This window comes from Ustilaginoidea virens, chromosome 4, assembly GCF_000687475.1.
Source record: "Ustilaginoidea virens chromosome 4, complete sequence".
Lineage (NCBI taxonomy): Eukaryota > Fungi > Ascomycota > Sordariomycetes > Hypocreales > Clavicipitaceae > Ustilaginoidea > Ustilaginoidea virens.
This window is the reverse complement of record NC_057319.1, coordinates 926,682-951,864: the sequence shown is the minus strand read 5'-3', so window position 1 is coordinate 951,864 and position 25,183 is coordinate 926,682. Positions and strand designations below refer to the sequence as shown.

Below are 25,183 nucleotides of genomic sequence, written 5' to 3'. Positions count from 1 at the left end.
TAACCAAGACGAGATCCAGAATGGAAAGATTCAAAGTCACAGGTGCTGGGATTATCTTATCTCGGTACTGGGAGAGGCGGTTCCAGCTCGACCTATCAGGATGGCCCTTGGCATAATGCAACCCTCATTTCTTTCCCCCACCTTTCCCCCCACATACACCTGAAATCGGACTGACCCTTGGCTGATTGATATCCAGCAACTGGCTCTTCAACGTTAATTCAACGTCAGGCCAGCAAGTACGCACTCTCGGACCGCAGCAGCGCTGGAGTTGCAGCTCTCACAACGCTCGCTCACTCGGTCGCCCAGCGCAGAGAGAAACACAATCTTCAACCAGCCCTGCGAGCGACAACCGTCCAACGTCTCCCGCGCAACGTCCCGCCACAACGACGGGCGCCAGGACGAGCAATGTCTTCGAGAGAGCAACGGCCCAAAGAAAAGGACAAAGATAGGGACAAGTCCAAGGTGCACAAGCTCTCCCTCAAGGGTAGCGCAAGGCTTGTCGCCGAGTTCGTACGTCACAGCCATATCACCCGCCTGCCCAGGAAAGCACCGGCTTGCCGCATCCAAGCTAATCGAGCTCTCGGGGCGTCGACCATCAGTTCCAATACTCCATTCACACCATCCTGTACGACCAGCAAGCTCCCACGATATGCCCTTTCCGCCCCCCTCCCCCCAACCCGCCGTCTACGTTTCTAACCAAGGCTCCAGGTTCCAAAGAGGCGTGTATCCAGCCGAAGATTTTACCGCGTGCGTCTCCAGTGGCCTCTGCTCCGAATCAGCGACTTCCTGCTAACTTGCTCGCGGTGCAGAGTCAAGAAATATGGGCTCAACATGCTCGGTGCGAATGCCGGACCCCCGATGCCAGTGCCTCCTCCCCCCGTCAGACAGCTAACGCAGCTTGCAGTCTCTGCCGACGACCAGGTCAAAGCCTACATCAAGAAGATCATGAGCCAGCTCGACAAATGGATGGTTGGCGGGAAAATATCCAAGCTCGTCATCGTGATTACAGACAAGGACACAGGCGAACACGTTGAGCGATGGCAGTTTGACGTGCGTTCTTCGCCGGACCCTCTGTTTTTTTTTTTTTTTTTTTTACCTTTGTTTCTTTTTTGGTACCCCGTCCCGGTTGCGCCATTCTCTGATGCCCTTGGCGATTTAGGTCCAACTCTCGCAACCGGCCAAACCCAAGTCGAAGTCTACGCCGCAACCCGACCAAGAAAACGCCCCCCCGGGAGCAAAGTCGGCTGCCGATTCGGAAAAAACAGAGGCCGAGATCCAGGCTGAAATCGCGGCTATTTTCAGGCAAATCACCGCCTCTGTCACTTTCCTACCTCAGTTAAACGGAGATTGTACATTCAACGTCCTGGTGTACGCTGATGCCGACAGCGACGTGCCTGTGGAATGGGGCGACTCGGACGCAAAGGAGATTGCGAATGGCGAGCATGTCCAGCTGAGGGGGTTCAGTACAGCGAATCATCGCGTGGATACACTGGTGAGCTACAGACTTGGCGATTAGGGATTTTGATTTGTGAAAGACGCACTTGGTGTAGAGCTTTGTAGGCCACCCCTTTGTGAAACGGCTACTGTCACATTTTGCTCGTTCTAGGATCAGGCACGTTATGCAGTCGATATGAGTTGGATGTGATTTGCCATAACCCAGTTTCTCAAACGATGCGTCGTCGCATGATGCCATGTCACGCCGTGGCTGCTGTTTTGAGGGTTCACGCTTGTCTCGTGTCTCTTCTCATTTCGCATTCCACTGCTCACTCCTGAGCGCGACAGGTCGCCCAATGCTGCCCTTTTTGTTTGAACCATGCATCCATAAGCACTCCCACTTCCGCCGCTTCTCATGCCAAGTTGCCCTGCTCACCGTAAAATCATTCATCCACAACGCCCCCTTTGACGCTGCAGTGCTCCGACTAAGCGTCTCGTAGCTTTTTACACTCTGTTGAAAAAGTAGACATATGCAAATTTGCGCATTTCGTCCACGTCTGTTGCTTCAACAACCTTTTCATCGTTGAACAAGACCCAACTCGGAGTGGCTTCGCTACCCAACTGCTTGCGGATAAATGCTACGTAATGTCTGTGATTCGGTTAGGACCATCTGAGCGAAAGGGTCTTTTATTTTTTTCGAGAAAAAAAAATACATAATGCATAAGCTTACCCGGCGTGAATACTTGTTCCCTTGTGGCACACGATGGACTGCAGTTGGAACTTGGCAGGGAGAGCTGCGCTGCCTGCGAATTCTTTGGGCGTGGCAGGTCTGACATGAGTGCCGTCAGCCTCATCCTCGAGCAAGCCCTGGTCATCTGGGTGGCTGAAGAGCCATTCTACCGCTCGTTCGACGTCACCACTCGTCTCCTTGAGTGCCTTTTTCGCCTGTGGAGCGCCAAAGCCCATGGCCCCCAGCAATTCGATCTTCTCTGGGTCAGCTGTGTTGCCAGCAGCGCCTTTGCCCTCGCCTGCCAGATCCAAAGGAGCATCAATATCAGGGTCTTCTAAATGAGCAAAGAGCCATTCCATGGCGGCGTTTGCATCAGAGTTCCCAGTAGCGTGCAGTGCCTTTTCGCAGCGGTTGAGAGGGAAGCCCATGCCCTCAAGCATTGCTAGGGCGGTAGCATCAGGTACAAATGCTGCCGTTTGCGGTTCTGGCTCTTCGGGCAGTTGCTCTTCAAATGGCTGTAAGCCTTTCGACAGGTAATCGTCCAACAGGAACGGCTCGTCAGGGATTATGACTGGTACATCGACTTTGATGGGAACCCAGTTGACCATGGTCATCTTGCGGGCATTGACAGCTAGGGCTTCTGGAAAGGTCTTGAACAGGGACTGCTTGGAGAAGCCATCCTTGCCGCCGCAAGATGAACATGTCAGTTCGACTTTCTCAGGTGCCGTGATGATGTCGAGACACTCCTTCAATGAAACAGGTCTGTATCCAACTCCAGGGGTCTCGGAACCATCCTCTGCTGGGAGCTTCTCTAAAGGAACGTCGATGAAGAGGTTATCCTGCTCGCTGAAACTGTACTTGACCTTATTGCAGCTCAGGCACTGAAGTTTCTGTTCCAAGACAAATCTGAACTGTGAGGTCGGGTCCTTCAGGTCGCCTGGGTGAAGCGATCTTGTGATTAGTTTGAAAAGATGTTGCAGCAGCTCAAATGCGTCTTGTTGCCGCATAGTAGAGAACTCGTTATGACCTCGGCCAATCAAATGTTTCAGCATGGCAGGCGCCAAACCTTTTTGGTGGCGAACGTCCGAGTCCGTTGACAGATCAACATCGGGCTTTGAATAGCGACCAGACCAAAGTCCGTCGGCCATCTTCCGCAGTTGAGTTTCCAAATCTGCCGCCGGTTCCTCCACCACCGGCAGGTCATCGTTTGGCCGAAAGTAGCGGTCACGGAATGCAACCAGGTCGAAGAGACACTGCAAGATGCTGGCGAGGTAGCAGCTGTTTCCCAAGTTCCTCAAACCCGTAAGGCCTGGTCCAAACAATGGCTTAAGCTCTTTGCCATCTTCAGTGGTCATACTGAAGTCCCACTTCAGATTTTGTTCGATTTGCATCTCGGTGAGACTCTTCTCCGTCTTTTGCCGCTCGGCCAGCATAATGCCCCAATGCGCGAGATGCTCGCCCAGATTTTCGTCGATCCGTTCTTCGTCACATTTGTAGCAGTAGATGTCGGCTGTGCCTTCAGGGGTGATGGATCCTAGCTTGACCGCCACGCCGTGACCGATTTGCTTGGAATGAGCTAGAGCATGCGAGTTTCCATCAACGCCCCCCAGCTGTTTGCGACCACAGCCCAGGTTACCACACTCTAAGCACAGCCAGAGATTCTCCCGCAAATCGCACATCGAACAATGCCCAAGTTGGCCTTGCTCAATTTCGCGGGACTCATGCTGTTGCAGAAGCAATATGTGTTCACAGCTGGTAAGCTCCTGCTCCCAGGCCTTTACCTCTTCCTTTCGAGAAAAGGTGTTTGCCTTCATGATGCCATCTACAACTGGGGTTAGCTTTGAGTTTGTAATATCCAGGTTTATATTGCAGTCGAGACATCTTGCTGCGAGCGCCATGTCGTATCGATCCTCCTCGGTTTCAGCAGCAATGGCTAGCTTAGACATCTTTGCGGGCGGCTCGTCTCGAACGACTGCCTTCCGAGTCCGACGGATATTTAGAACTAGAGGATGGCTCATAAGGGAACCGTGAAGGTTGGAATGCAGGCGAGTGCCGGCACAGCCACCGTTGAAACACAGGAGGCATACATCGAGGCCGGTGGCATCGTCCTGCATGTTGTGGATTAGTGGTACGAAGGGTACGTATCATGAGCAACCAATGTCGTACTATAGAGTCAAAGCACTGTGTGCAGTCTTCTCGATAGACAGACTGCAAGGGCGTCGGAGGGGTGAGTCCTAAATAGTGTCCACACGGAATCAGTTCGCGGACAAGCAAACCAAGGCAGGAAGGAAGCCTGGCTACAGAGTGAAGGCAAGGGAGGGGTAGAAACTGACTGAAGGACTCCAGATGAGGACACGACATGACAGGATTATGGGCAATCAAGGCCCTGACCTCTGAAACAAACCAAAAGGGCCAAGCACTAGGGACAAAGTGAGAATTCGCAGTAGGTTTCGGTTTGTGTTTGCTGCAAGTTCAGATTTGCCGCTACCAGCGGTCTCTTCAGAGGCACAGCAACAAGGCAGGAAGCTGTCACTGGGAGGTGGGGCGCGATGACGGGGGCATCACGATTACCCTGTAGTGAGATACAATATACCAGCAATAGGTGCCTGTTCCACTACAGGTTCCTGGGCAGTTTTACTGCGGATTTCCTCCATGAAACTGGCTGTGAAGAATATCAAGTTGATAAGAAGGATTTTAAGGGTAGCTAGCGATTAATCGCTACTATTGGAGTTACTTGGTTTTAGCAAGTACAATTAAAGCAGCTGAAAGACACCTAAGGTAGATAAAGTACATAGGTTGGTAGGTACCTAATCCTGTCTGGTGCTGATGATGCATGACGCAGTGTGTCGCTGCGACTAGCCGCACAGTATGACTTTGGTATCTACGGCGTCATTAATGAGAGGCATGTAGCCAACAATAACACCAGCAACATCGACCTAGGTCCTAGGAGAAACCAACATCCCTGCGGACCCAGCGAACTATGAGGATTGGGAATTGGTCGCGATCAATTCATCCGAGTTTTAGGATAACGCCTAATGGTCAGTGTCCTTGACACGAGAGGCAGATCCTTGACGTTTAGTGGGGTGGAGTATATGACTTGTGTTAATTGTCGACAAGGTCGAATCCATCTTGTCGATGAAATTTCACTTGAACAGTTGTGAACCGCTGCTTAAGGCCAATATCTTCACGAACGGGAAAGAGAAGAAGAAAGAAACAGGTCAGGTATAGTTGATGCTGGCAGATTGGCATGGTAAAACAGGTAATGTCTGGCGATGTCTGGCGGATGTCGAATTGAACGCCCTGCCCCGGAGTAAATGTTGCGCCATTCTGCAGGCTGCTTTGCATGCATCGTCGGCTTGGTGCGTTGCCTGCGCTGCATACTCTTGCTCAGACTTGTCTGGTAGCAACTGGCAACGCAGCAGGAACACAGCAATACGTGCGAGATACGCAAGCCGTAGGGGTGAACTATCAATCTTCGTGCCCAAATGCAGTTACTCGCCCTTTTGAGCATGCGTACCTCAGGAAGCTAGACAGGAACGCGGAATGCCGCCTGAAGAATGGCTTCCGACACATCCACATCCAGGCTGGGAGTACCCGTGGTTGTCGACCATTGCCAAGCTGCTTCGTCAACGTAGGGAAGTACGGGAAGTACTCGGTATGGCCGGCCGAACTTGATACGTGCGGATCAAGAGGCCAATAGAACCTGCGACCCTCTGAAGCCATCAAGTCCGGCGCACAGGGCCAAGGGATGGAGCGCCGAGGCTTCTCGCCGTTGTTGTCCCTCGCGACTCTGCCGCCGGTGATGGGTGGAATGCGGGAAGAGCGGGTTGAAGCCGTCGTGGCTCGTGCATCTCTCACCGCGCGGGGGTTTGAGCTGCATTCCTGCGATGCGATGCGATGCGATGCGGTACGGAGCGGTACGGAGTGGTAACGGAGTGGTAACGGAGTGGTAACGGAGTGGTGCGGAACGTGCCAGACTGGTTGACGCCTCCCAGTCTCCTCTCCCAATTCGCGCCCCATCCGAGATTGCCCCGCTGGTTACGTACAGAGCAGGAGCAAGCGGGGGCTCTTGCTTGCCTCTTGAACAAGTATAGTGCATTCCGTGACGAATTGCTTCAATAACGAGCACGGGATCGTTCAGAAACAGCAGACACCTATCAATTAAGTCTTTCCTTCTTTTCTTTTCTTTTCTTTTCTTTTCTTTTCTTCTCTTTTCTTCTCTTTTCTGCTTCTTCTTCGAGTGTTTATCTTTTTTGACTGGCCAGAATCCCTGAAACCAAACTGACAGCCCCGTAGCGCTGCAAAGGGACTACAAGCTCGAAAGCAGGCTGGGGCAGGGCAGAGCAGGGCAGGGCAGGGCAGGGGCATTCTTGCAACGTACGCACAGCTGGGGCAGGCGCGATCGACCAGGGAACATGCACCATCCGACACGCCGTCCTGCTCAAGGAGGCGGTGGGTGAGCACACGGGCAAACTTCTCACTGCTCAGTCATTGCAGAGCCCAGGCGGCACCAAGAGGTCAAGCACTGCTATGTAACTCCAAAGGTGTGCTTCCTTGGGGCAGCCCTGACGAACTATGACCAGGTACATACATGTCAATACCTACCAGTTGACTTCTACCTCCAAGTCGTAAGGTGCCGTTGACCTTAGGTACCGTGCTGTCACCAGTCCGGTCGCTAGGCTTTTCGCGCGACGCCACACTGGCGCCGCCCCCCTTCGCCCCCCCCCCGCCTTTGAAATTGTCAACTCGCTGTCCAAAACGCAAAAATTTTTTCCTTCGACCCCTTCAACCCTCCTCTTTCTACAGGACCGGATTTGTAGGTGGTTGTCGACGTTGTCGTGGCCTCGTTTTGGAAGTCGAAATAGTTCATCTTATCTTACCTTTTTCTCGCCTTTCTTGTCACTTCCAACGCGCTCCTTTGTTATTTTTAATTTCCTTTCCAAGGTTTGTCCCGCCCCCTTCCCCTTTTCCGTTCCTTTTCCTTTTCCTTTTCCGTTTCTCCCCCCCCCCCCCCCCGATTTTTCTTTGCAGAGGGGGAGGAAGAGGCGGGGGGCCCACGTTGGCTCCCTCGGCTCGTGGTGTGGGCAAAGAAATATAACATCATGGTTTTCCGCGATGCACGTTGCAACTTTGCGCCAGCCTGCGCCGCCCCGCCATTCTCGACCGTCTTGCGCCATCTGCTTTCGATGGAAAGTATGAAACAGGACCCCTTCCAGGAAACGACGCGAACCCTTCTATATCTTGTCGCGTATGCGGTGCCTTTGGCGCAGGGGATCGCTACGCCGACGCCGAAACAACCTTCCTTTGGGCTCGTCGCATGCCGCCAATGTCGAGATGGGGAATAAGATTCTCGCGTCCAGCGCTCCCATCTTCTGGCGTTTTTCTTGGACGAATCTTTGTCGAGACGTTGGGCAATTCCGACCATCTGCGCCGCCCTAGTTTGCTCGACTCAGCGTTGGTTTCGGTCACGACAGCAATCTTCTCTGCCTACCGGAGCGTCGTTTCGAAACATGTTCTTTCGCGTGACAAGGCGGAGCCGGCTGCCGACCTGCATTGCCCATCCTGGAGTCGGAAACAGCATCGCCTGCGGGCCTGCGATCCTGCCGGATGGCTTCATGCTTGGCTGCTTGGCTTCGTGCTTGGCTTCATGCTTGGTGGTGAATCAATCACGCTCCGTCTGCCATCTGTCGTACCAACCTTTGCCCCCGCATAGTGGCGTCCTCTTGATGCGACTATTCCGGCTTGAGGATTCCGTCATGTGATCCTGCACTGGAAGGGGGTTCAAAGCTCGCGACTCGGCCGGCCACCCTACAAAAGCACCACCATCCATGTCAAACATCGCCAGACATGGTCTCGCCATTTACCCCCCCACGCGATAAAGTCGCGTTCGGGGCCGGAAACTAGCAAAGTCTATCGGCCACGCACTTTTGTCACGAGAATTCCCAGGATCCGGGCTGGCGTGCAACAAGGGGCAACGGCAGCGAGCGCATCGACAACATCTCAATCGACCACCAAGGAACCATGAGATATCGTGACGCGGAAAGTATTCGACTAACGTCTTGAACCTTGTTTTAGAACCCTTTCGAACCGTTCAACTCACAATGTCTTCTCTTTCCCGTCGAGCTTGCTACAAATGTGGCAACGTTGGCCACTACGCCGAGGTCTGCTCCTCTACTGAGCGGCTTTGCTACAACTGTACGATGGGTGGCCTATCCGCAAGCCTAGATTCCTCCGACAACCCCAGGCCTTGTTGCTCATTGCGATGCTGACAATACTTTGCTCTGCGCTAGGCAAGCAGCCCGGCCACGAATCCAATGGCTGCCCTCTTCCTCGCACCACCGAGGCTAAGCAGTGCTATCACTGCCAGGGCCTCGGCCACGTCCAGGCCGACTGTCCTACTCTTCGCCTGAGCAGCAACCCCACCAGCGGCCGCTGCTACAACTGTGGCCAGCCTGGTCATCTTGCTGTAAGGCAATTCGCGAAATGCCCCCCGCCACACGCCCCCAGATCGATCCGTAGCTAACGCGGCCATGTCACAGCGCGCTTGCCCCAACCCCGTTGGCCCCATGGGCCGCGGCGCTCCAATGGGCCGCGGCGGATTCGCCGGCGGATTCGCCGGACGCGGCGGGTTCGCAGGCGGACCTCGCCCTGCCACTTGCTACAAGTGCGGTGGTCCCAATCACTACGCTCGTGATTGCCAGGCTCAGGCCATGAAGTGCTATGCCTGCGGCAAGCTTGGTCACATTTCTCGCGACTGCACGGCCCCCAACGGCGGTCCTCTCAACACTGCCGGCAAGAGCTGCTACCAGTGCGGCGAGGCTGGTCACATCTCCCGCGACTGCCCTCAGAAGAATGCCAACGGCGAGATGGCCCCCAAGGTCGATATTGGCAGTGTTCCCACTGCTGCCGCTCCTGTGGCTCCCATCGCCCCGGTGGCATAAAATCAATCATCGCGAAACATCTGTCTGCCCTGCCCCCCTTAACCCCGTCTCCCCCAGGCTTCGGTCATTGGCTTGGTTGAAGCTTGAGCAAGTTGCGAAGAGGGCAGACCCCTAAACTTGTCATGTGGGAGATGGGGGGCGGTGCCGTCTGAAGATTGTTCCTATTCTTTTTTCGGAGCGCACACCTACTTTCCCCTGGGACGACAAATGTTCTTGCCTGCCAACTTTGAAATTCCCTCTTGTCAATGTTCCTTATACTTTGGGGCTTACTCAACTCTGATTCGACCGAAATTTCCTCCCTTCTTTCCAGAACCGATTTCTCAGTTTCGTTCTTTTGCTTTGTCCAAAACTCCGGGTGTTGGCGTCGGTTTGTGGCCATGCCTTGGGTTTGGCCGCTGGACTATATTTCTTTCCTTTCTCCCCTCCGCCCAATTCTTTTTTCTAAATTTCCCGAATTCCCGTGGTTGGATTTGATTCAGCGACAACCGTGATGATCCGAATCAACATGACACGTTTTACAGCGACGAGGACTTGTGAAGCTTGTTTTCTTGCTACGATTTGGCCTGCTATTCTCTTCATAAGCTGGGTTGATACGATTTCCAGGGATCAATGAACTCGAGAAAGCGAGACGCACGCCGTCGTTTTCCGATGTTTTTATCTCTCCTTCCCCCACGCGGAACACCACTTTTCGCCAGCAGGTCGATTTTTCTCGAGGGCCGCCCCCTCGCCAAGGACAAAGTCCCGCTGGCTCTCTGGACTTCGATGACGATGGGCTTTTTTTCTTTTTCAAAACACTTTCTTTCTGGGTCACGCAACTACCCTACGTACTATGGAAAACGACCCAACGGACAACGGACACTCTGATTGTGGCTTTGTTGACGACGACAAGACTTGATGCACCTGCGATGGATATACCCCCGCGAGGCTGTGAGTGGGCTGTTGTGGAGAGCTGGGCAAAGGCGGCGCAAGATGTCCTGGTGGCAAATGAAGATACTCGACCATCTGTGTCTCTATTCGGCATGAGGGTTTTTGTAGAAGCGATATGACTAAAAAAAAAATGCCTCCACGTACATGCTGACTGTTGGTGTTTTGCGTGCGGGATTTTTGATCATGTATGCCGGTGGCAGCAGCAGGCAGCGGAACCGAACGTCAGGTATGCGCGTAAACGTTGACTTGAGGGTGGAAAGACGGAGAAGGGATACGTTTGGTGAGCACTGGGAAAGCGAAGGACGAGGCAGGCGACGGAGAAGAAACCCATGGCCTTTTTGATGCCTGTGAACGAACGAGCGGTGGCGGAAGCTGGCGGAGCAGAAACGGCAGATGACGAGGCAGCAAATACAAAAAAAGCACATACTCCTTCACATACTCGCGCTCATACTCATGCATATATACATACATGCACACTCTCACACTACGCTCACACTACACTCACACACACAAACACACGCTCGTGCACCCATACAGCGAGGCAAACGGATGGACTTTGGTCGCTCAGGACGAGCCGTGCAAGGCTGCCACCCCCGTTGCGGACGTCCAGGCGCGCTCTTTGCGTCCCTTTGCCTCGAGCCGCTGCCTCGCCATCCAGGCCAGCTGCGTGGCAGCAACTGGGCGAAAGCACACCAACTCCCATGAGGCACTTGACACTACGGAGTACCAGCATCAGCTATCCATCCTCCGCACCCGTGTGCACGGAGCAGAGTTTCGCCGCGGGCAATCAGTGACGCGGCGCAGCGGACGTGTCGCACGACATGCGGCTGAATTATCCGCCCCTGCTGCTCTTGCGTCCCGGTCGACTGCTCGCTTGACAGCCACGCCTCTCGTCTTTTCCCAAGTTCAGCTGTGGTCGCAGCGCCGCGGGCTGGTTGGCCTTTCCCCCCCCCCCATTGGTAGGGAGCTTTCGGGCATCCATCGGCGCACGCACGTTGGGCGAGGCTGGCAGCTGGCTGGCTGGCTGGCTGGCTGGGTTCAGGGTGCTTTGGCCGAGTTGAAAAAGGATGGAGTGTACGGAGTGTGCTGCGCTGGTCTGCGGTACTTCCTCACGAGCGGTACATGAACGACTGGCAGCAAGATGGGACGGGACGAAGCGCCCCCCGTGTCGTTGAGAGAGGAAATGCCTGCGCCGGCGACGTGCCGTGTGCGCGGCAGAGGCTGCGGATGCGCGTGCGGGTGCGGCTTCCGCTCTCGCAGTCGCAGTCGGTCTCGCAGTCGCAGTCGCAGCCGTCGCAAGAGGGTAATCCACGTCGTCAGATCTCGGACCAGGGCTGGGTCGGTCGCGGAGCCGTTTGATCTTCGGCTGGCGGAAACGACGCCTCCGGGGAAACCCAAGAACAAGACCACGCCGCAGGAAGCCATCGACGAGTTTTGGGCCCGATTCACGAGCAGGAACCCCGGCAAAGGTAAGGCAAAATCTCCTTGCGTTCCGTCGAAGAAGGCGTCCTCTCCAACATCATGCTGCAGCCACGACCGTCATCCCGAGTGACCGGCTCGTCAAGAACCTCCTCCAGCGCTCCGTCACCGTGGCCTCGGACGCCGCGGCCGCCTCGTGCGAGAAGACGCCCCCCCCTCGGGCGGCTGATGCCGTCGCCCGCGCCGAGCCGGTCTCCGCATCCTACGACGCCGCCGCCGCCGTGTGCCGCGCCAAGGTCGACAAGATCGTCAGGGAGTGCCGCCGCGTCAACAAAAAGTACCGCGACGCGCACTTCGACATCGAGGCCGATCTCAAGACGGGCACGCGCAACTGCCTCGAGTCTCTGCGCAACCTGAGAGGGGCCGCGTGCGCTCCCGGCAGCGCCTTCAAGCCGCGGGGCGTGAAGCGCGTGACGGACATTTTCGACGACCCCACGTTTTACGTCGACGGGCCGACGGCGAATGACGTGCGCCAGGGGAGGGACAGCGGCGACTGCTGGTTCCTGTCGGCCCTGTGCACGCTGAGCAACAAGAAGGGAATCATTGAGCGGCTGTGCGTGGCGCACGACCAGGACGTGGGCGTGTACGGCTTTGTGTTCCACCGCGACGGGGAGTGGATCTCGGAGATTGTTGACGATTTCGTGAGTTGACTGACTCCTTCCGTCGGGGGTGGGAGTGAAAGAAAGAAGAGGGGAGGGAAGGGAAGGGAAGGGGGAGGGGAGGGGAGGGGAGGGGGGTTTGCTGACGCTCTTCTTGACAGCTCTACCTCACAAAGTCGGACTACGATGAAGCTGCGGTCGACCGCATTCTTTTCGACGAGCTGGAGCGCGTCAACGCCGAGGAGCTGTACCGAAAAGCGTACCAGTCCAACAGCGGTGCGCTCTACTTTGCCCAGTGCTCCCACCAGCAGGAGACATGGCTGCCGCTCCTGGAAAAGTGCTACGCCAAGGCTCACGGGGATTTCGCCGCCATCGAAGGCGGTTTCGGCGGAGAGGGCATCGAAGACATGACGGGCGGCATCACGTCGGAGATTTTCACGAGCGACATCCTGGACAAGGAGCTCTTCTGGAAGGAGCTGGTCAGCGCCAACAGGGACTTTCTCTTTAGCTGCGGCACGGGAGTCTGGGGCTCCGGGTGGGGTGAGCGAGGCGGCATCATCGAGCTGCATTCGTACTCTGTGCAAAAGGTTGTGGAAATGGATGGCAAGCGTCTGGTGCGTCTGAAGAACCCTTGGGGCAAGGGCGAGTGGAAGGGCGCTTGGAGTGAGTTGAATTCATTGTCGACGCGCTTTTTGCGAGGGGGGGGGGGGGGGGGGGCAACCAGACGACTTGGAGAGATTGATTCACCCCCTGAAAGGCTGACGAACATTTCGTTGGGGCCAGGTGACGGCTCGAAAGAGTGGACTCCGGAATGGCTCGAGAAGCTCGGGCACCGGTTCGGCGACGACGGCGACTTTTGGATAGAGTACAAAGACCTGCTCCGCAAGTACCAGTCCTTTGAGCGGACTCGCCTGTTTGAAGGAAACTGGCGGGTGGCTCGGACCTGGACCACGGTCCACGTGCCCTGGCTGGCTGGCTACCACGACACGTACTTCTCCGTCGGGGTCGGGGCGCCGGGGCGCGTCGTCGTTGTGCTCGCGCAGCTGGACGACCGGTACTTTCGCGGGCTGCAGGGGCAGTACCATTTCCGGCTGAGCTTCCGCGTGCACAGGGCCGGCAGGGAGGATTACCTGGTGCGCAGCCAGCTACACCAGCGGCTGCGGCGGTCCGTCAGCGTGGAGCTCGAGCTCGACGAGGGCGAGTACGACGTGCGGATCAGGTTCGACGCGGGCCGCGACCACGGCCGCCTGCCGGTGGAGGACGTGGTCCGGATGAATGCCAAGCATAACCCCGGCAAGCTGGCCAGCATCGGGCTGGCCTACGACCTGGCGCACAGCAAGGGCGCCGTGGTGGAAACCGCCGAGGAGGAGGCCGCCAGGGAGGCGTACCGGAGACGGGTGGAGGACGCGCGGAGGCAGAAGGTGAAGAGGGAGCTGCAGGAGGAGAGAGAGAAGGCCTACTACATGAGGCGCAAGGAGCTCGAGCGAGGTCGAGCCAGGGCGAGGAAGAGGCGAGCCAAGCAGAGAGGCGGGGGGGACGCGGAGGGGAATGGCCAACAGGAGGCAGAGGACGTTTCGAAAGGCGGGCTCAGCAGTGAAGAAAAGCAGCAGCAGCAGCAGCAGCAACCCTTGCCAGAGGACCAATCCGGAGAGGGGCTTCAAGACAATGCCGGCAAGAATGCAGGACCTGTCGAGAGCGGCAGCCCTCGCCGTCAGAGACGTCAACAACGTCAGCACTGCGCATGGGAAGAAGCCCCGGGCGAGGACGAGCTTGCGGAGGATAGCATCGACAGCATGTCGGAATACTCGGACAGGGAGATGGACATTCGGGCGAGCGCACTTCTCGCTCGGCTGGACGCAAGCCAAGCCAAGGTCGAGGGCGGGCGCGAGGCCGGCGGAGAGCCCGACGAGTTTGAGAGCGATCCCTGGAACGCGGTGGCGGTTGTCGGGCTGCGCGTCTACCACCAGTCAAAGGACGGGGAGGACGGGGAGGACGCGGGCAAGGACGCGGTGAGGGTTCGAGTGGTGCGGCCGAACCCGTATGCTGGCGCAGACGAGGCGAGGACGCAGGGGCTGGACGTGGACGACAGCGCAAAGGACGCCACGTTGACGGGGGAGGTCAAGGACCGCAAGGAGAGCATCTTGGGCGATAAGCGGAGGCCCGACGGGGGCACGGTGGAGCGAAGATGAAGCCAGCCGATGTCATGGCACGACGAGGGTTGTTTGCTTGCTGCAGCAGGCTGGGAGTTTGTCGGACTGAATCCGATGAAATCAAGTTTCAACAAGAAATGAAGTCGTCTCCGAGCGCGGCGCGAAACCGATCAAGTCCCCACCACGCCCTGAATCTGGTCTAGCGGGCCCCGCTGGCATGGGGCGGCACGCGGCACAGTGCTGGCACGTGCAGTTGATGGCGGGAAATTCCGCATCGTATTGCTTTCTTTCACTGCCTTACCTCTTAGTTGACCTTTGGCACCAGGTAGGTACCTAGGTATCTGGAATGTTAGGTTAGGTAAGGTACCTAGGTACCCAAGTTAATGATGCGAGCTTAATGATGCGAGCTATCGTTGTGATGACCGGGGGGTGGCTGCTGCTGGCGGGATGGATTCGTCGCGGGCTGTCAGAAAATGCGTGCTTTGCTACAGCCTTGTTCCGGCTTTGGGTGACCTGTGGACGGGCGTGACAGCCGGGTTGAGCGCCTTTTTGCGTGCGGCTGATGGTGATGATGTCCTCCGGGGCGATGCGGGCGATGCTGAGATGCTGGCGATGCTGGCGATGCTGGAGCAGGCAGCGGGCTTCGCACCAGCATACGATACATACGGGCCAACGCCGCGCCCAACGGTCAACTCTGGTGCCCAAGGATCCCCCCCCCTCGCCCCCCCATATCCACTGCGAGGGATGGCAAACAGGGCTGGTGGGCCCTGGGGTCCGTCCGTTGCCGCACTGCTGCAGCGGACCAGTCATTGAAACCAGCGGACGACCCAGCCAAGGCAACCAGACATAACCAACGCAGTTGACTGACTGGACCAAACCAACAACCCGCCGCCATCCTCTGCGCAATCCAGTGAATTCCTGCCGCCTCATTTTCCCGCCTCGTCTCCGCCGTCCGCCTTCTTGCTTCCTTCTTTCACCCGCACGCCAACACAACTCGACACAACACGACACAACACGACACAACACACCTGCTAATTATAGCCCCCCCCAAGCCGCAACCAACAACCCAGCGAACCACACCGCCCTGCCCTGCCCTGCCCTTCCCACGCCCGCCGCATGCAACGCTCCATCTGCGGCAGCCGCAGTCCCCCCTCCCGGGCCTCAATGGCTGATGGCGCCTTCGCCTCAAGCCGGGCCAAAGCGGCCTCGCCGCTGGAACTCTGGAACCCAGAGGAAATATTGGCTGTTGTGCAACGCATGCCCGAGGAGATGCAAGAGGCTGGCCGGAGCTGGGCTGCCGCTCGTGGTCCCGGGCCTTCTTCACGGCTTGCTTGCTTGTCAACAAACAAAGACGTCAGTGAAGGCCCAGCGCAGGTGCCGATTTTGAAATACGCATGGCGGCGGGAGCTGTCGCCATACGGCTCCCAACCTTGGATTTAAGGCCCGGGGGCTTCCCGCCTCTGCAAATCTGCCCCGGCCTTTGCTTCTCCTGCGCAAAGTCGTTGGAAGCCAGAAAGGCTGCTTGCCCCCCCTTCTCCAGTCCCGGTATTGAAACCAGCTACCATGCCTCGGGACCCGCCTCTGCGGCACTTTTCAGACGTCGACGAGCTCTCTGCTCCTCCTGTGTCGGAAGCGGCAAGTCGCGCAGCCGGCATCGCCTCCTGGACCGCCTTCCAACCCGGCCGCGATTACGAGCCCGCCAACCTCGATGACGCCAGGGACGTGGCCCAAGAGCGTGCCTCCTTGGCGGATAGCCTGGGCATTTACCCGGAAAACAGGGCGAGCGATGCGGCGTCCCTACGTCGTGTGGCCGTCGGCTCCAAATCGCGGCATGCCGCATCATCCCCTTGCTCCTCGGACCCGTTCTCGCCGCCCGGCTCTACGCAGTACCTGCTGGGCAATCCCGCCAGTCCCGCCAGTCCCGCCAGTCCCGCCAGCCCCGCGAGCCCCGCGAGCCCGCTTCGGAGAATATCCAGGCGATTCAAATCCTTCACGTGGGCCAGTCCGTCCAGCTGGACGAACGAGACCTGGCAGCGTCAAGCGTCCGGGGAAGAGGGCCGCGCACGCGATGCCGCTCCGCCGTCCCCGGAGACGGAGCCGAAACCGCAGGCTTCTTCCTCTCCTGGCAGCCCGGATGCGGAACCGGGTGACTTTGATGACCAGGTGTTTCGCACACGCTTTGGTCAGTTTTCCCTCCCCCAACGATGGCGTGGTGGCGTGGTGGTGGGTTGGCCTCATGGCTGAGACCGATTTTCAGGCGAAATCCCAGATTACTGCTGGTCCAAGCACGACGTGCAGAAAAAGAGGAGCAGCTTCGCGTACATTGCCTTCTTCCTCTTGTGCTCGTACTCTTGCGTCATGAGCCTGTTTTGGCTCTACGTGGCGTTGAGGCAGCCTGGGTGGAAGCAGCGGCTGTCCTCCAAGGGCCTCCTGACCCCCTCGACGGCGACGCTGCTCACCGCGCTGCTGGCCAAGACCATCGAACTCTCCTTCGTGACGGTCGTCATCGCCTGCCTGGGACAGGTGCTCACCAGGCGCTCCTTTGCGCGCGGCTCGCGGGGCCTGACGCTGGCCGAGATGACGATGCGCAACTGGGTCATCCAGCCGGGATCGCTCTTCACCCACTTCGAGACGCTGCCCTACGCGGGCGGCACCCTCCTGGGGGCGCTGACCATGGCGGCGTCGCTGGCCGCCATGTTCTACACCACCGCCTCGGACGCCATGGTCGCGCCCAAGCTCAAGTTCCAGGGGTGGGCGAGGCGAGAGCTGGTGGGCGCCTTCGCCTCGTCGTACGCCAACGTCGGCTACGTCAAGGCCGTCTGCCCGGACCTGCTGGCCGCCCCCGCCAGCACCCAGGACAACCAGGACGCCTGCCTGAGCGTGCAGTTCTCGGGCCAGTCGTACCGCAACCTCATGTCCTTCATGTCGACGTGGGCGGCGACGCGCGAGAACCGCACCTCGGCCGCGACGCGGCTGGCGGACCGGCCCCCCGGCACCAACATGCTCTACGACAACGCCACCATGACGGCGGCGTGGATCGAGACGCGGCACGGCAACGTCACGGCCGGCCACGCGCTGCACGGGCGCATCGTCAACAACGTCACCATGGCCATGCCGCACCCGGGCGTCTACGACGCCGCCCGGCTCAGGGACAACCGCATCATGCAGCCCGACGAGCTGTCGGGCGTGGGCGAGTACGCCATCCGCGCGGGCGTCGTCTCGCCGGCCGTCAACGTGCTGTGCGTCAACATGGACCGCCAGGAGCTGGCGCCGCTGGTGTACACGGCCTGGCCGGACAGCGACACCAGGCCGACGGGCGTCGGCAACCAGACGACGGGGCCGGACAGCTGGGCCCGCAGCGTGCCGCCGTACGTGACCGAGGACGGAGAGCCCGACTACCTCAACCGGACGGCGGTGGATGACATTTTCCGCTGGGGACCGGCGTACAACCGATGGCCACCCGTGTTTAGCCTGGTGGGTTTCTCTTGCTCTCTGTTTCTCTCTCTCTCTCTCTCTCTCTCTCTCTCTCTTTGTTGTTTTTTTTCGTCCAAACCCTGCTTGTTGTTTGTACTGTATCATTGACGGTCAGATGCTCCAGTACCCCAGCGATTACAACATGGTGGCCAACTCGACAGTCCACGACTCAGACTCCATCTACCTCCTCGGCAAAAGCAGCGCCATGGCCAACTATACGCTCTGCCAGATGCGCTCGTGGGTGTCGCCCCTCTGCTCAACCTGGCTCGACATGTCCGGCACGCGGGGCATCAGCATGACGGCGCACTGCGAGGACCCGGACGACCCGGACGCCTACCACCGCTCATTCCCCGCGGACCAGGAGTGGCCGCCCCCCTCGACCGACTGGAAGGTTCGTCGCCCCATCAACCCCGCCCTCTTCCTCTCTGAAAGCTGACATCTTCCCCCTTCCCCCCCCCCCCAGTGGATCGGAGACATCTGGCGCCTGTCGATGGACCTCAACGGCGGCTTCCACAACGACAACGCCGCCAACGCCCGCATCCTCACGCAGCTGGCCCTCACCCAGCCCCGGCTGCTGCCCTACCTGCCCTCCATGGCCGAGGCCCTCGCCGCGTACAGCGGCTCCGCCCTCGCCCTCGGCGCCGTCAACACCCCGCTCCGCCACTCGTGGGACTTTGCCCTGCCGGGCAACCAGCTCAAGACGGAGGCGCGCCAGCGCTTCAACGCCACCCTCACCACGCAGGAGTACACGTCGGGCCACGCGGCCCCCTGGCAGACGCTCTTCTACGCCGTGCTGGCCGTCGTCCCCGCCCTCAGCCTGTGCTGCCTGTACTACACGCTCCGCCGCCCCGGCCTCGTCACCGACCTGACGGAGCCGCAGAACCTGTTCGCCCTGGCCATCAACTCGCCGCCGAGCGCGCAGATCAAGGGCAGCTGCGGCGGCGGCCCGCGCGGCAGGGACCTGGTCGTCCCGTGGCGCGTGGCCTACGCCCCCTCCGCGAACCACTACTTCTTCGACGAGGCGGCCGAGCGGCCGTGGAGGGGCAAGTACGCCGCCGAGGGGGCCACCAAGGCGCGGCCGGTGGTGGACGGCGCGAGCAGCTACAAGCGGTTGAGTGCGGGGAGGGGGTGGCTGTGAGTTTTTGCGCCGTGTCCCTTGTTCATCTCTTGTCCTCTTTCTTCTTCATCTTCTTCATCTTTTTCTTGTCCCTGTCCTTGTCCTTGTCCTTCATCTTCTCTTCTCTTCTTGCTTCTTGTTCCCGCTACGTGATTTGCCGTGCTGCCGCTGCAGTTCCCGGCCTCTTCTTCTCTTTCCTTCTTTTTCCCCGGCGGATGCGCCTGGAGCCTTGCACTATGGAGTAGCGGGTGCGGGAATAGGCCGCACGACCCGCACGAGATATACAACTTATATCTAATCAAAAGCAGCATCATTGCTCACGTGTGAAAAAAAAAATAATAAAATAAAATAAAACAAATAATTTAAAAAAAAAAAAAAAAAAAAAAGGCGGACCATTTGTGTTATATACCCTCGCGAGTGTTGACTCATGATGCTCTTGCCATGTACGCTTTGCAAGTCAAGAGTCAAAATGCTGCTTAAAATGCCGCCCGCTCCATGCCAACGGACCAACTCCCCAGCTCCGGCTTCGCATCCCCGTCATCGCGATACATGGCACCCGTGCAGACCAAGCGGAATGGCAAACTCGGTTTCCGCTCTGCCCAGCTCCCCAAACGTTTGGGCATCCAAGCACAGCAGATACGACGTCTGCGCGCTACCGTCGAGCACCAAGCTCAGGATCACGCCGTCGTCCTCCTCCGCGCCGCCCGGCCGAGGCACAAAAATAGGCTCCCCCGGCGTGTGTCCTACCGGCCCGTTCCATACCAGCGCCTCGCGCGTCTCGACGTCCGTCTTGACTATCGAGTCCATAAAGATGCTCCTGCCCCTGCTGGACACGCCGTACACGTACCTGTAGGGCTTTCCGGCCCGCGTCGCGTTGATGACCGGCAGCTCCCCCGAGTGGGGGCCCGGAATGGAAAACACCTCTCGGGCGGTCTGCGCGTAGGCGTCCTCGCCGCTGCTTTGCGGGCAGGCCGGCGAGGCCGGCAGGGTAAACTTGTGCCGCACCAGCCTGGCATTGGCCAGCCTAAAGATCCCCTTGTCCACCAGCGCCTTGGTGGCGGCCTCGTCGCGGTTCATGAGCACGTCGTAGTAAAACATGTGCATAATGTCCGTGTTTGGGTACGTGACGGAGTCGAGGTGGATGCTTGTTGCCTCGTTCCCCGCGTCGTCCTTTGCCGTCTCCTCAAAGGCGTTGACCGAGTGGAAGAAGAAGGAAGCGGGGCTGGAGAATCTGGCGACGATCCCCCTGCCGCGACGGCGGTCAACCACCAGCCACTTGCATCTCTGGCTCTTGTCAAACGGCTTGATGGCGTCGATGATGTTGCGCTCCCACAGTATCTTGATGCCGCGCCAGGCGAAGTGCGATGCTGGCACGCAGAGAATGACGTAGTTTTGCGTCAAGAACAAGCTGTGGATGTAGGCGGCGGGCAAGTCGGGGTCGGAAATAGTGGCCAGGATATCAGTCGTTCCCGAGTCCGCGTTGACGCGGAATATGCGGTAGGTGGCCCTTCTTCCCAGGTCCAGGTTAAAGTTGAACACGTCTCCCGTCTCCGGGTCTCTCTGCGCGTGCGCGCAGGACAGCAGGCCCTTGAGATCCGGGTGGAGGTCCGCCTGCGTAGCCCTCCCCAACGGCTCCAACGTGTTTGGGTCAAGCTTCTGCAGGATCGAGTTGTCTGTGCTGGCGTACACGTTGCTTGGCGCGCTGCGATGGCCGCCGCTGTTTTTGGCGGCGGCTTGGCCGTTTCCTAGTCCGGGTAGGTCCGGTATTATGGCCACGTTGTTGTTGATTTGACGGGGGACAAAAAGACTCATCAACTTGGCAAAGATGCCGATGCAGGGATCCCGTTTCTGCCCAAAAGAGACGTCGACCCGCCATCCCTTCTTCTTGATGGTTTGGATAAACTCCTCGGATTGGCAGCGAGAAGAGTACACCACGGAGCATTGCTTGCTGTCAGGGGTTGGTGGAATGATGTCGAACTTGTGCGTACGAGCGAAGCCATCAAACCAGTGCGATACTCGATGAGTTCCCCTGGAGGTATTCTCCACGGCGGACTGACCGGGCCCCGTTCGGTACAGTGAGCCGGCAGCCCATGAGGGAATGCATCCCTTGACTTTCAACTCGACAGGACCACGCTGCTCCTCCAGGGCGTCAAACTGGTGTTTCGTCAGCAAAAAGATGCATCAAATCCCGCGCGGGAACCGAGGCTGGGGGTTTGGTCATGCGTACAGCTCCTTCGTTTGGCCATTTTTTCCATTGGGCGCTCATGTAGTCGTCGAAAACTTGTTGCGCGTCTGACTGCTCATCATGGGCGGCGCAACGAATGACGCTAGACGTCTTGGTAGCCATGTTCTACGATTGCTGCAAGACAAGATAGAGTCTGATGGAAGATACGACGTGACAGCTTGCTTTTTGTCTGGCACCGCAAGTTGATGCCTGGCGTTGTCTCGTTTGGGAAGGTTTGGGACGGATCCCGACCAAAATCGACGGTGATTCACGACTGTTGTACTCTTTGCAAGGCTTGATCGACTATGCATGGCAGGAAGCAAAGCAATACGGAGTGAAACAGCCGTCAGAGGGCGTCTTGAGAGCCAGGCTGAATCATCAATCTGTCATGACTGCTTGGCAACCGAGGGTTTGCCAGGTGAGCAAATGACAAGAATGGCACTGGCAACAGGGCCGCCGACTGTAGATGGAGGCGCGGCTGCAGACTTGTTGATGTTGCAAGCGACGAGGCGTACGAAACAAGCGGAGCTGGGGCTTCTGGGGGTTATACGAATCGCGCATTCAGCCCCCAAGGGAAATGCCGCCTTGTTGACAAATATGGGCTTGCAGCTGCTGCATTTGCGTCCATGGCCCATGGCCCATGGTCCACGGTCCACGGTCCACGGTCCACATGGTGTGTCCAGCAAGCGAGTCCGAGGAGGCTGCATCGGACGACGAGCCCGCGTTGCGCGTGAGATTCCGCTGCTGCTCGGGGCGCATGCCGGTACCTACAGATGGATTTCCTGAGGCTGGTCCGGGGGTCGTCGAATGGGACGCTGCGGTCCAGAGACTTGTTGGATGTGGGGGTCATGTGCTGGTCATGTTGGGCATGTTGGGGTTCGTCAAAGGGGCCGCCAGGCTAGTTGTAGTTGGTACGGTTGCATCCTTGGTCGCGGATTCATGCCGCCCAAGATTCTGGGCCGACCCGCACACGCACACGCACTCGAGATTGACGAGGCCATCGAAGCATGCTTGGCGGAACTTTCCCGTTGAGAGGAAACCAAGCCGAGCTGCTGTCTGGGTTCTGCAGGTCATGCAGGGTTGTGCTGTGCTGTGCTGTGCTGTGTGTGCTGTGCTGTGCTGTTCTGTGCTGTCTTGTGTTGTGAGTTTTGTGTGTGTCGTGTGTGTCGTGTGTGTTGTGTGTGGCCTCTTTGTTCTTCAGGTGGCCGGCCAGGGAAAGAAAATAAATAAATAAATAAATAAATAAATAATCCCCCAGCACTTGCTTGACCCGTGGGTGGCTCCTGCCTCGCGGGATGTGCCATTGAACTGCCAATCCCTCATCCGTCATCCGTCATGTGTCTGGTGGGACTAGTTGACGCTAGACTGTTTCTGTTTCCTTGACTGTGGCGGTTGATTCCCGCTAACCGAGCGTCTACATCTCTACGGGGAATTTCCAGGGGATTTTCTCCGCAGCTAGTCCCAGCCCCTACTCTGTAGTCCCTCCCTAATAAGATCCCCCAGTCTCTGTCAAAGTCTCTCGGCCATGCCACATGCAACATTGATGTTTTGTTTCCTCGTTTCTGTCCTTGATCCGCGTGATCCGTGATCCGCAATGCGCATGCTGTGCCAGGCCCCCACCAATCTGCAGCTCCACTGTGCTACGGAGCAGGAGCAGCTCGCGTGCGGCCAATGGACCGCCCCACCCGTCCGCTGAGCAGCCAAAGGCCGAAAGAAAAGACCAACAAGAAAAGAAGCCAGGGCTAAGTAAAGCTTCGCTTCGCTGCATGATTGATTGGCCAGACGTCATTCAGCCTCGAAAAAGCAATCTCTCACGTCCTGCGAGCATGGGCCTCCCTTCTCCCTACTCCCTACTCCCTACTCCCTACTCCCTACTCCCTAGGACGGTTGCGTTGCGGGCAGGGTAGCTGGTACTATCGAGGCGTTCGGTCTCGTCGCCTCGCTCGTTTGCGCGGCACCGACAACGCCGCCCTGCCTCGCCACTCGTCTTGCCCGTTTGCGACCTTGGCCTGCGACTTTTGTTGTTGGTGCAATGTCGCCAGCAATGGCCTTGGATCGTTTGTCCGGAAATGTAACGACTCGACGCAATCTCAGTTGGACTAAAGCCCCCTGAACCCACAAACCCGTACGTAGTAATGTAGCTCAACGGACGGTCCCGCTCCTCCTTTGCAAAGTTCCGGAACGCTGAAGCCGTCATATGGCCTTTGCTTCGTCACCTGCGTCGGAGCGGATAACAGTACTACGCCCGGGGATTATTCACGAAACAAGACTGGCCGACGCCGTTTCCTCAGACATCCGAGCTTCCAGCAGTGAATTGCGGTGCAGCACAAGGTAGAGAGAGAAGCCTGCAGCAAACATGTGCCATTGATACCCTGGAGAACCAGGAGCATGAGCATCAGGTCCCATTCTTTCTTTGGCTGCCGACGCACAAAAACCCACATGCATGACTTTGGTGCCAGAAGTCTCTGAAACGTGTTGCTTGACGCTTTCTGGCCATCTGCGCAATCCATATCTTAATGGGCGGGCAATACAACGCAGCCGCAGCACTGATACGCCTCATGCCTTCACGTGCTTGCTTCCTCACCCAGACGCTGCGCCTGGAAGAAAGGCACTGGTGATTTTGTAGGCGATACTTGAGAGTACCTCATCGTCGACAAGTTTAGAAGCTTTGAAAGTTTTCTCGCCGTGCTGGCGTTGAGACTTCCCAAAGCAACGACAAGGCTTGGCTGCACTGCACCGCAAGGTCCTCTTCCAAGAGACTCTAGGATGCCATGAGCTCAGCTTTCCAAGCTCCGGTGCCATGCACATGAAACCTTTATCAAGACGCCGACTTGTCGAGGTGCCCAGCACCAACCCCGGCTTGAAGATATTGGTGAGACGATGAAGAGTACATGCCTTGCCGAGTGGGCCGCCTGTGAAAAAATGAGATAGAGCATGGTGTCCATATCACGCCCTCCAGCAGTGCGGTCAAGGAAGACCAAGATTTGACATGGCGCTGACATGTAGGACATCCACCAACAAGTATTCCTAAGCTGGCTGATATGCAGGCTGATTTCAACCGAGCATCATTCGTACCGTGATTGCTGGAGAAACTCGTAGCGGCTGACATATGTTTGGACGTGGTATGCTCAGGGAGGGAAAACCCGCGGGTCGGAAAGAAACTTGTCGACGTTTCGCTTCCTTGCCTTGGTCAAGTCGTTCAGATCGACAATGGAGGTGTTTCCCGCTGCTGAGCGGGTGTTTGGTGACTCGTCACTCAGAGCAGCCACACGGCCAGTCACCCGGGCCAACAGCACACGCATCCTCTCCAATTCCTTCTCGACCGGTCCTCCGCGTGTTACCAGATTATCCTGGATAGGATTCTGATCCGTGGCAGAAAGTGGCTTGATGGCGGTGTCGATCCGACGCAGTTGTTGCACCCGCAGTTTGAGTTGCCTTCGCCGCTCACTCAGCTGCGTCAATCTTTTGACAATGGCTTTGTAATCCTGTGCTTCGGCCGGATGGCTTTTGACATCGGCTTCGACCGGCCATGATGTGGGAAGCGATTCGATGGCGTCGTCGGCAGCTTTGATTGAAATTCGATTAGTACAGTCCAAGGAGTGCAACAGACACCAACAGAACACGCACACACGCGCACACTCAGAAGGAGGGAGATGTGATTCAAGTCTGGTCTGACGTACCAAAATCCAGTTCTTTACCAAGGGTGCTCTCAGACTCTTTCAACCGACTTACCCTTTCTTCCGCGTCCCTCGCGTAAGAATTGCTGATTTGCTCAGCGACATTGTAGCTCGCCTGCGGTGGATAGACACGACGGCAGTGTTGTTGTATGGTTTGATTGAGGCTGAAGAGGGCGTCATCGAGCAGGCGCGCGGGGATGGGTTGATCCGACGCGTCGTTGGTGCGCACCCAGGTGCGGGACGGAGCGAGAGGTTGTGAGAGAAGGTTGGTTTGCGCGATGATGAATGATGCTTTGAGCGAGGGCACGGTTGGCGGAGGCGCAGCCATGGCGAGGAGTCTGCGCAGAACGGGGATGCGAGAAAGTTGCGGGTGCTTCTGGGCAGCGGTTGCGATAGATTGAGGCGTCATTCATTCCACTCGGCTCAAGGTC

At 57.8% G+C, this 25,183-nt stretch overlaps 9 protein-coding genes across 9 annotated transcripts; 5 read left to right on the top strand and 4 right to left on the bottom strand.

Moving 5' to 3' along the window:
- Nucleotides 1-405: 405 nt before the first annotated feature.
- UV8b_04793 (uncharacterized protein) lies at nucleotides 406-1,516 on the top strand (the record flags this gene model as incomplete). Its single annotated transcript, XM_043142291.1, has 6 exons — nucleotides 406-510; nucleotides 600-625; nucleotides 709-747; nucleotides 810-838; nucleotides 905-1,050; nucleotides 1,160-1,516. The coding sequence occupies 6 exons, from the start codon at nucleotides 406-408 to the stop codon at nucleotides 1,514-1,516; spliced, it is 702 nt and encodes a 233-aa protein (XP_042998225.1).
- Nucleotides 1,517-1,938: 422 nt separating this feature from the next.
- On the bottom strand, nucleotides 1,939-4,525 carry UV8b_04792 (uncharacterized protein; the record flags this gene model as incomplete). Its single annotated transcript, XM_043142290.1, has 4 exons — nucleotides 1,939-2,083; nucleotides 2,165-4,272; nucleotides 4,331-4,398; nucleotides 4,498-4,525. 4 exons carry the CDS (start codon nucleotides 4,523-4,525, stop codon nucleotides 1,939-1,941), a joined length of 2,349 nt encoding a protein of 782 aa, XP_042998224.1.
- Nucleotides 4,526-5,912: 1,387 nt separating this feature from the next.
- On the top strand, nucleotides 5,913-6,095 carry UV8b_04791 (uncharacterized protein; the record flags this gene model as incomplete). Its single annotated transcript, XM_043142289.1, has 1 exon — nucleotides 5,913-6,095. The coding sequence occupies one exon, from the start codon at nucleotides 5,913-5,915 to the stop codon at nucleotides 6,093-6,095; it is 183 nt and encodes a 60-aa protein (XP_042998223.1).
- A 2,170-nt stretch (nucleotides 6,096-8,265) lies between these two features.
- On the top strand, nucleotides 8,266-9,105 carry UV8b_04790 (uncharacterized protein; the record flags this gene model as incomplete). The annotated part of the gene is made up of 3 exons (XM_043142288.1): nucleotides 8,266-8,359; nucleotides 8,455-8,630; nucleotides 8,704-9,105. 3 exons carry the CDS (start codon nucleotides 8,266-8,268, stop codon nucleotides 9,103-9,105), a joined length of 672 nt encoding a protein of 223 aa, XP_042998222.1.
- A 1,417-nt stretch (nucleotides 9,106-10,522) lies between these two features.
- Nucleotides 10,523-10,765, bottom strand: UV8b_04789 (uncharacterized protein; the record flags this gene model as incomplete). The annotated part of the gene is made up of 1 exon (XM_043142287.1): nucleotides 10,523-10,765. The coding sequence occupies one exon, from the start codon at nucleotides 10,763-10,765 to the stop codon at nucleotides 10,523-10,525; it is 243 nt and encodes an 80-aa protein (XP_042998221.1).
- A 450-nt stretch (nucleotides 10,766-11,215) lies between these two features.
- Nucleotides 11,216-14,299, top strand: UV8b_04788 (uncharacterized protein; the record flags this gene model as incomplete). Its single annotated transcript, XM_043142286.1, has 4 exons — nucleotides 11,216-11,501; nucleotides 11,563-12,152; nucleotides 12,272-12,773; nucleotides 12,894-14,299. 4 exons carry the CDS (start codon nucleotides 11,216-11,218, stop codon nucleotides 14,297-14,299), a joined length of 2,784 nt encoding a protein of 927 aa, XP_042998220.1.
- Nucleotides 14,300-15,823: 1,524 nt separating this feature from the next.
- On the top strand, nucleotides 15,824-18,872 carry UV8b_04787 (uncharacterized protein; the record flags this gene model as incomplete). Its single annotated transcript, XM_043142285.1, has 4 exons — nucleotides 15,824-16,442; nucleotides 16,518-17,734; nucleotides 17,859-18,125; nucleotides 18,198-18,872. 4 exons carry the CDS (start codon nucleotides 15,824-15,826, stop codon nucleotides 18,870-18,872), a joined length of 2,778 nt encoding a protein of 925 aa, XP_042998219.1.
- Nucleotides 18,873-19,388: 516 nt separating this feature from the next.
- On the bottom strand, nucleotides 19,389-21,198 carry UV8b_04786 (uncharacterized protein; the record flags this gene model as incomplete). Its single annotated transcript, XM_043142284.1, has 2 exons — nucleotides 19,389-21,005; nucleotides 21,079-21,198. The coding sequence occupies 2 exons, from the start codon at nucleotides 21,196-21,198 to the stop codon at nucleotides 19,389-19,391; spliced, it is 1,737 nt and encodes a 578-aa protein (XP_042998218.1).
- A 3,005-nt stretch (nucleotides 21,199-24,203) lies between these two features.
- Nucleotides 24,204-25,080, bottom strand: UV8b_04785 (uncharacterized protein; the record flags this gene model as incomplete). The annotated part of the gene is made up of 2 exons (XM_043142283.1): nucleotides 24,204-24,640; nucleotides 24,756-25,080. The coding sequence occupies 2 exons, from the start codon at nucleotides 25,078-25,080 to the stop codon at nucleotides 24,204-24,206; spliced, it is 762 nt and encodes a 253-aa protein (XP_042998217.1).
- Between the last annotated feature and the right edge of the window lie 103 nt (nucleotides 25,081-25,183).